Genomic DNA, 8,927 nt, shown 5'->3' with positions numbered 1-8,927 from the left:
GAGCGCCGGGCGCGGAGACAGCCGAGCGCGGCCGGCGGGGGGCGCGGGCCCGCCCCCAACCCGGGCCGACGCGCCTGCCAGAGAAATCTGGTGCGGGGCGGGGACCCGGGGCAGCCCCAGCCTGTCCTTGAGCCCCGGAGCGCTCCAGCTGCGGTGAGGGGCAGGACCCGGTGCGCGGGGGCTCCCTGATGCCCCTGTGGCCCACGCCAACAGGCAGGGGAAGCGCAGGCAGCCGATCCCCACCCCCTGGTCGGGCGCACGTGGGGTGGTCTGCATGTGCGTGGTGTCTAGGGAGAGCGCTCCCAAGGCCCACCGAGGGGCTGAGACGCCCCCCACCCCACCACCAACCTTCCACCTGGAGCCGGCCGGTGAAAAGGGTGTCTGAGGTCACCAGAGGGCGCCCCTGTCTGCTGCAGTGCCTCTGCTGTCCCCACCCGGCAGCTGTCAGTTAGGAGGGGCGACCCAGCCACACCCTGGGGGGGTCTTTCCTGCCTGGCTCCAGCACCGGGTCTCCCGCGGCTTGGGAGCAGAGGCTAATGTGGGAGAAAGGCAGGGCCCAGAAAGTATCACAGAGTGCAGAAGTTTTGTATTTCCAAACAGACTGGGCAGCGGTCAGTGTGCGTTCACCGTCCATTTCACGGCGGTGACACGTGGCCGGAGCTAGGAGAGCTCCGGCTCCCCTCCCCCACACTCCTTTCCATCATGGGTACATTTTCTCCGGCGTATCAGTCCCTGCCATGGGGACGAGAAGAGTCGGGAAGGGGCTGGGGCGCTAGCCGCTTGGGCCCTGTTGGCCCTTCGGGCTCTGAGCCCGGGCAGCCAGGCCTGCCCGTGGGAAGCTGCCGTGGTCCCACTTGCCCGTTGGTCTTGGTGCTGATTTTCCAAGTCACCAGCTGTAGACCCTGCCTAAGCCGCCAACCGTGCCTGAGGGCCTGTCCCTTGGCAGGAAGAGACGGGCAGGGCTGGGACACGGCCATCACGCACATGCCACCTTCCTGCGGCTCCTGCAGTGTCTCTGCCTCCCTTCACTTCTGGGGGCTCAGGGCCCTCAAGGGAGACCCCTGCACATAAGCCAAGACAGCATTTTGCAGGAAGCTGGCCCTCTGGGCCTCCTCGTCCCGGATCCGCGTGATCTCGGCCTCCTTGAGCCGAAGCTTCTCTCGGAGACAGGCGTTCTCGCTCTCCCTGTCCAGCAGCGCCTCCCGGTGGTCACTCGCCATCACTGCAGGGGAGGGAGCTCAGTGAGGAGCAGGCGCTGGGCACCCCGTGGGTGCGGGCCATTCCAGAGGCCCGGAGAGGGGCGGTGCGGGGCTTTCTCACGGTCCCCTGCATGCAGACACATTCAGCTTTCCGTGCCAGCACCTCTCGGAGCTGAAACCAGGCCCACCTCAGCCCTCCAGCCCAGCCACCTATTCGATGATCCAGGAAGGAAAGGCCCCACAGAGATGGCATGGGGGGCTTGGAGCTCAGCTCACCTTTGAGCTGGCGCTCCAGGGCCGCGGCCTTCTCCTTCAGAGCTTCCTGGGCCATCAGCTCGGCCTGCAGGCGGCCGTTCTGCTCCTGTAGCTCCACTCTCACCCTGGTCACCTCAGCCACCCTTTCTTGGTCCTTGTTGCTCAGCTCCTGTCAGGCATGGGGGGTGAGATGGCAGCTGGGGGACTGGGGCACCCCTAGGAGCCCTCAAAGTCCCGGCTACCTGCTGCAGCTCCTCCAGGCGCCGCCTCAGGCCCTCCACCTGCTGGCCGAGCTGGCTGGCTCGCGCCTGGGCATCGGCCACCGTCTGCTTCTGCTGCAGGCAGGTGCTCTGAGCCTCGTCCCGCGCCTGTGCCAGCAGCCGCAGCTTCTCCTCCAAGTGAGCCAGGCGCTGCTGCTGTGGGCACAGGAGGGGCTGGTGAACACAAGGGGGCTCAGGGCCTGCCTGCTGTTTCTGACATGTGGCCCTGAGCTCACATGAGTGACCCACCTCCTTGGACCGAGAGGAGCTTTTATTTGCAACGTGGAAACCACTCTGTTGCTCTAGTTATCTTGTTCTGAACGGGCTCAACTTGAACAAGCCTTCGGGGAGCACCCTTCCTGGGCTCCCCTCCTCAATATCCCAGGCCAACTCCATCCTGCCCTCTGGCCCCCACCTTCGGCCATGCAGTCACAGGTTGCACTGATGGGCCAGACCCCTTCCCACAGCTCAGGGCTGGGTGGCTCTTGGTGGAGGACTAGACGTGGTATGAGGACAACTGTCCTGCTCTGACTCCTCCCCACCCCTTGTACCCCTGGAATTCCTGTCCCTGTCTCCCCCTACAGAGCCAACAGACAGCCCTGGTCTTGCCGCTTCAGCCCCGCAGGATGTGCCCTCCCGGGCAGCTCACACCAGTCCCTCAGGCCTCGCCCCCTGGTGGGTGCTGGGCCATGGGCTCACCTCCTCTAAACGAACTTGGTTCTTGGCCTTAATGAGCTCCTCCTCAGCCTGGCCACGCTCATTGAGTGCCACAGCCTTCACTCGGCTCAGCTCCTGCACCGCAGACAGTGACTCACTGGGCCTGTCTTCCTGCCCTGGCCCAGGGACCCCTCCTGGCCCCACCCAGCCATTGACCATGGGGTGGGGGGTAATGGGACGAGACGGACATGACCCCTCCACCAGCCTCCTGAGGGCTTCATTCATTAGGCAGTTTCCATAGCCAAAGGAGCCTTTGTACCACCTTACTAAGTCCCTCTGGCCTCACAGGGTCCCAAAGCGGGGCCTGATGAGGCTCTGAGACCACAGCAGGGGTACCCCAGGGGAGGGCAGAACCCAGTGCCCAGCCAGCGTGTTCTCACCTCCTCCAGGGACAGCCTCGCAGCCTCCAGCCTCTGCACCCTCTCTTGCATGGCCTTTTCACTCTCTTCCAGGTGGCGAGTCATGTGCTCCACCTGCCCAGGTGTGGGGCGGGGAAGGGGCTGGCAGGCTGGTTCCTCAGCCTTCTCCCTATGGGATCCCCACCCTGGGAGGCAGGTAAATCTTGGGGACCCTGTTCCTTCCAAGAACTGGCTGCCCCAAGTGGCCTCACAGGAAGGAACAATGGAAGGCACATCCCAGCACCACACCCCAGGTGGCATGGAGCACACAGCAGCCTGCGCTGTGGCCCTAGTGCGGTCGGGATCCCTTCTCGAGCCTGGTCTGGAGGTAGCAGGGCTGACATCTAGCAGGGCCGGCAAAGAACCGCCATCCAGCAGCCCAAGGTTGTTGAGGGAGCCCAGCCAGGGGTGTGCTTTGGGGACACCATGCCACACTGAAGCGTCTGCCTGCCCTGGGTGGAGGCCCGGGAAAGCAAGAGGCCAGGTGACACAACACATGAGGCACCTCCTTGAAACGCAGCTGCTCTGAGTCCTCCAAGCTCTGTCGAGACCTCTTCTTCTCCAGGTCCAGGCGCTCTAGAAGCCCAGGAGGAAGAGCGTGGGTGGGACTCCTCTGGGGGTCTCCTCGTTCCCAAGGTTCCCCATCCTCCCCTGGCCCAGGGCTCCGGTCTCCAGGCCCCTCAGTGGCAGGCCTGCGCACGCCCACCCTCGGCCTGGACAGCCCGCATCTTCAGCTCGGCCGACGTGTTGGTCAGCTCCTGTCTGGTCAGGAACAGCTGCTCCTGCAGAGATTTCACCTTCCGCTCCAACTCGTCCACCTGGAGAGCCAGCGCCGTGAGGGGGAAGCTTCAGCCCTAGCCCCGTGGTCCCTGCCCTAGGCTTCCTGGGGCATCTGGCCCCGCACCCCCATACCTGGCTTTGCAGAAGCAGGTTCTTTTCGTTGGCAGCCGACAAGTCTCTGAGGAGCTTAGACTCCCGCTCTGCAGCTTCCTGGGGGTGAGAAGGGGCAAGGATACCACCAGCCCCTGCCACCATGCAGCCCCTGCCTGACCCATGCCTGCCCACCTGCTGCTCCAGCCTGTGCTCCTTTGCCTGCCTCTGCACCAGGCTCCGCTGCTCCTGTTCTGCAGTGGCCAGGAGCTCCCCCAGGTCCTGGGCCTTCTGCTCCGACAGCGCCAGAGTGGCCTCAGCCATCTGTAGCCTGCAAGGGGGGAAGGGCCAGCCCCACCCCAGGCCCTCTGTGAGCCCCAGCCCGGCCCCACCTCAAGCCTTGCAAAGGCCTTGCTGTTCTTACTCTTGTCAAGCCACTCTTCACCCCAGCTAGTGTTCGCCTCCTCCAGGAAGCCTTCCCAGGTTACCATCCCAGCCGTTTCCCATCTTTCCTTCATATACTGGGGACTTGGATCCTTGTCTGTACCACCCTCCTCTGCCCTGTGGGCACATCTCTAAGGTGTTCTGAAGCCGCCCCTCCACCCCCACTTACTTGGCCTTGAGGGCATTGATAATGGAGTGCCTCTCATTCAGGGCTTCCTGAAGCTGCCCCACACGTGCTGCTGACGCCCTGTGGGCAGAGAGGAGGGTCCCAGAAACCCAAACCCAAACCCCAAACCAGGGCCCCCTTGGCCCTGGTAACAGCAGCTGTTCCTCACGCTTCTACAACACCCCAGGTGCTGGGCCAAGAAGTGCTCTGTGTAGCCTCTAGTCCTCCAGCCAACTTTCTCAGGAGCACACGCTATGACCTCATCCGTGGGCAGGTCACAAGTCTCAAGTGAGGTCACCTCCAAGGCCAGAGCCAGGATCCAAACCGTTCGCACCCCAACTGAGCCACAGCTCTGCCTCCTGCAGCCCTGGGGCTGGGCTCACCTGCTGCTCCTGGCCATTTCTTCTCGCTGCTTGTCAATTGTCTCCATCAAGTCCAGAAACTGGGGACAGAGCCAGACAGCCCTGTCAGGACCTGGAGCCTGCCTGCTCCCCCCAGTGAGGCAGAAAGGACAGCAGACACCCACCGAGGCAGCAGGATGACAAAGGGTTCAGCCTCAGCCAGAGAGGACAGCTTCGGCACAGGGGCCCCAGAGCCCCCGTGGGAAGCCTGCCCACTGGCCAGGGGAGTCAAGCAAAGAGGTCGCATCTTGCCCTGCGTGTTGGCTCGGAGAGGCTCCAGCCCCTGGAGGAAGGGAAGATGCTCCCGGCACAGGGCCTAGGGGTCCTTTCGCCCGTGAAGCAGGGGCAGGGCCAGGGCGGGCGCGGCTCTGCATTCGGAGGTTGTGCTGTCCTCACCTGCTTGGACTTCTCTTCCCGGAGGTGCCGCATCTCCTTGTTGAGCACATGGGCACGGGCCTGGTTCTCCCGGAAGGTGGTCTGCCGGTCCTGGTTGTGGTCCATGGCTTGTTCTGTTGGAAGGAGCCAAGCTGTCCACCATGGGAACTGCTCAGTTTTGGGCTAGCCCAGCCCTGCACCCGGAAGCCAGTCGCCCAAGAATCCACACTGTGTAAGGCAATGTCTCACCCCACAAAGCAAACTGCACACCCCCCAGTGCACTAGGAGGTGAAGAGCTTCAGCACGGGCGGGCGTTGGGCAACAGTGGGGACAGGAGCCCAGGAGATGCCTGGTGCAGGGGGCATACACATGGGGAGAGGTGGGGGGAGGCTGTTCAACTGCCCCAAGAGGTGAGCACCATCCTAGGGTGACCCGGAGGCAGGGCCAAGAACCAAGAAGTCAGAGATGTCACAGGTCAGGCAGATCCAGCAGGAGGTGGTGACCCCAAGCAGGATCCCAGCCCAAGTTCAGGCACTCAGGTAGCTGGCACTCTCGGCAGGACAAAGAACCATGGGGAGTGGGAGAGTGCTCAGCCAGTCCCAAGGCCGAGGTGTCAGGGTCACTGAGGGAGTGTGTAGTGGCCATGGCTCCAGCAAAGGCAGCTCGGGCTGGGCGGCCCCACTTTCACACGGCTCACACGCACGGCCATGAACTCCAGGTGACAGGGAGGGCAGATGCTGAGAAGCTCCTCTCCAGTTGTGGCTGGGCTACCTGAGGCAGCAGCACAGTCATCAGGGCAAGGCCTTGAGCCACACTGCCTCAGCTTTCTCCTCTGTGAAGTGGGTGACCGTCCACCTCACTGGGTCTAAGAACCAACTGAGCACACACGGTGGCGCTCAGAGCAGCTCCGGGCAGTAGCTACTCCATCTCACTGCCCTTTCCTCCCCGTGGCGCCCTCTTCCTCGCCCTCCCTCTCTCCATTTGTAATTTAGGCTGCCATCATTATGCGTTTACATGCCCTGAGCCCTGAGCCACCCCTGCCTCGGTGGCTGGGCCTCTGTCAGAGGGAATCAGCTTTATGCCCTGCTCCAAACACAGCAAGCCACCGGCAGCCCGGTATACCCATACCCACAGCTCTGAGGATGTCGCCAGGGACGCTGTTCCCAGCCAGCTCCAGCCTCCACAGGGTTCTGTTGCTGGGGAGACAGTTCACCAGGGCCCGGCCTCCCAGGAGGCCGATGTTATTCCAGCGCAGGTCTGGAAGGAAACCCGTGTCACCAGACAGAATGCACCTGGCAGGGCTGGCCTAGCCCGGATCTGGGGAGGGTATTCTTTTGCGGGGAGAGTATTCTGTGGTCACCAACAGAGCAGGAGCCCTGCTCAGCATGCCCCTCCTCCCCAAGAGCGCTATACTCCCTCGATTCCGCTTTCAGGAGAGGACGAAAGAAGCAGCAGGAGGGCTGAGGGAGCAATGGGGTGCAGGACCTGGGAGAGAGGGCCAGCACAGGCAGCCTCACCCAGCTGCTGGAGGCTGGCGTTGCTCTTCAAGGCCAGGGCCAGCTCCTCTGCGCCCTTGTGGCTGATCTGGTTGTTGCGGAGGTCCAGCTGCTGCAGGCTGCCGTTGCTGGCCAGCGCCCTGCAAAAGGTGGCGAAGGCGTCTTCCCACGTGCCCAGGTTGTTCCACTCCAGGGTGAGGCTGCAGGAAGGGTGGACATGAGGTGTGTGGCGCCAAGGAGCACCCTGCTCCCATGGGGTGGAGGGGCGCTTGAGAAGGGGCAGAGGCTTGAGGATCTCTGGCAGAAAGGCTGAAGCCACATGAGTACCTTATACCTGCCTACTCCCCACTAGGGGACTGGAAACATGGACAAATGGCCTGAAGAAGTGAACTCTCTCAGGCTGCAGAACCATGTCTTCTGGGGCCAACCCTGAACCATGCAGAGAAAGAGGGGACTCGGGGGCGAGGCTGGACGGCCACCTTACCTCTGAATGGACTTGCTCTGTCGGAGGAGTTTTCCCAGAGCCTCGGCCCCTGCGGCTCGAAGGTTGTTACCCTAGGACAGGAAGAGGCAGGCAGTCACTCCCCGTCCACCAGACTGGGCTCTGAACACCAGGTCCACACCCCACAGGGCCTAGTCAGGTGGTAGGCGAGGCCAGGCTGCAAGCTCTGGGCAGAGGTGCGGCTCCTTTCAGATACTGCTTTCCCTGACCATAGTGGGCCCCCTGGTGCGGGCTCGATCAGTGTGCTCACATGAACACTCTGGAACTCTGTTCCTGCCCTCAGAACACCCACACACATGCAGGAGACCATCGGAAAATGGGGTGGAGCCCTGTGTGCAAGAGCATTTACAGCCTCGGCTTCTGGCCACTGGGCAGACTACCCCCCCCCCCCCATAGCTGGGACACAGGCATCCCCCCGCCCCACATGCTCAGGTGGCACACCACTGAGTGCACATCCACTCACCTTCAGATCCAGAAACCGCACAGTGGTGTTGGTGCACAGCCCCTGGAGCAGCAGTGTGGCCCCTGTAAGGGGGTAGGGTGGTCACTCTCTGACTCTGGTGGCCTGAGCCCTTCCCTGTGGGCTCCGTCTTGGGTCAGCTCCCCAGACAAAGGGGAGGGACGACTGTCCCAGTGGCCCCCACTGGTCAGGGTTCATGTCGGAAATGAGTCGTCCCATTGCCGTGTCAGGTTTGAAACTCTGCAGCTTCTGCCCGGTGTGGAGCCAGGCCGCTGACCCTCTTGCTCACCAGCACACTGAGGCACGCCCAAGTCAGGGGACGCTAAGGCTTGCTCGTTACTAAGAGAAATTGCCCTGCATCCCAGGTTTAAGAAGGGACGCTGCTGCTTGCTTTAACTACAGCACAAAAGAGGAGAAACCTCGCAAAGAAGTGATCAGGTGGGACGGAAGAGCTCTCTCCTGGAGGGAGGCTGCCGAGGACCGGGCGTGTGCAGCCATGGGGCAGCGGTGCCAACAAAGCAAGAGGAGGCCGCCCTGAGGCAAACGGCTTGACCCCAACCCCGACTCTGAAGTTGCCAGGGCTCCCTGGCCCCTGCCCGCCCTCGGATGCCCACCTTCCTCGCTCAGCATGCAGTCACTCAGGACGAGCTGGGTCAGCAGTGCCTCCTTCTGCAACAGCTTGCCCAGGGCCCTGCAGGTGTCCACCGTCAGGCTCTGTGTGGCCAGGTCCAGCCGGCCCCGCGGCAGCTCGTGCAGTTGCTGTAGGACACCCTCCTGGGGCTCGGCCCCGCTCTCCTTGCACAGCCGGCTGTAGGAGCGCCGGAGCTCCTCCATGTCCCCGGCGCCAGCGGGGCTCCCTCCGGTGCTCCAGAGACGGGCCTCCCTGGGAGCCGCTGCGGGGGGAGCTCCTCTCCCCGGGGTCCACAGAGAGCCCGGCAGCTCAGCGTGAGGCGCAACGACCGTAAGTCCTCCCAGTCCAGCAACCACGAGCAAGTGGAGTTGGTTCTAGGCGGGAAGTGGCCTGGGGACCGCTCGAGCAGGGGCCCGGGGAGGAGGGCCCTTCGGGGACAGGGCCTCCCGCGATAGGGCCGGTCCGGGCGTCGCACATACCCCGGACCCAGGCTCCAGCCCTCGCGCCGGGGACCCCCTCTCGTTCGCCGCGGGCCTACGCGGCCGCCGCGGCGCTTCGTATCCAGGAAGAGCAGGGCGCACCGGGAAGGGCTGCCGAGAACTACAACTCCCAGGAGGCTTTGCGGAGGAGGGGCTCTCGCCGCGGGCCAATAAGGACGAAGGGGCTGGCGCGCGCTGCGGGCCGCCAGTCCGAGGAGCCGAGGCAGCGCGCGCTCGGGTCCCATTCGAGAGTGGCGGGGCGGTGCTGCAGAGG

At 63.7% G+C, this 8,927-nt stretch overlaps 1 protein-coding gene across 4 annotated transcripts; it reads right to left on the bottom strand.

The window, feature by feature from the left end:
- Positions 1-564: 564 nt before the first annotated feature.
- On the bottom strand, positions 565-8,764 carry LRRC45 (leucine rich repeat containing 45). 4 transcript variants are annotated; one of them, XM_046677144.1, is made up of 17 exons: positions 8,158-8,762; positions 7,547-7,608; positions 7,066-7,136; positions 6,603-6,781; positions 6,214-6,342; positions 5,107-5,219; positions 4,693-4,751; positions 4,313-4,390; positions 3,895-4,030; positions 3,742-3,819; positions 3,536-3,647; positions 3,335-3,405; positions 2,812-2,904; positions 2,414-2,506; positions 1,697-1,870; positions 1,476-1,623; positions 565-1,222 (listed from the first exon to the last, which is right to left on the bottom strand). In XM_046677144.1, exons 1-17 carry the CDS (start codon positions 8,375-8,377, stop codon positions 1,026-1,028), a joined length of 2,013 nt encoding a protein of 670 aa, XP_046533100.1. In that variant the 5' UTR covers positions 8,378-8,762; the 3' UTR covers positions 565-1,025. The 4 variants fall into 4 exon arrangements, with proteins under 4 accessions (XP_046533100.1, XP_046533098.1, XP_046533097.1 ...); XM_046677142.1 differs by having other exon boundaries at positions 1,697-1,867; positions 3,742-4,030; positions 8,158-8,764; XM_046677141.1 differs by having other exon boundaries at positions 3,742-4,030; positions 8,158-8,763.
- Between the last annotated feature and the right edge of the window lie 163 nt (positions 8,765-8,927).

Source organism: Equus quagga, chromosome 11 (genome assembly GCF_021613505.1).
Source record: "Equus quagga isolate Etosha38 chromosome 11, UCLA_HA_Equagga_1.0, whole genome shotgun sequence".
NCBI lineage: Eukaryota > Metazoa > Chordata > Mammalia > Perissodactyla > Equidae > Equus > Equus quagga.
This window is presented reverse-complemented; position numbering and strand designations above follow the sequence as displayed.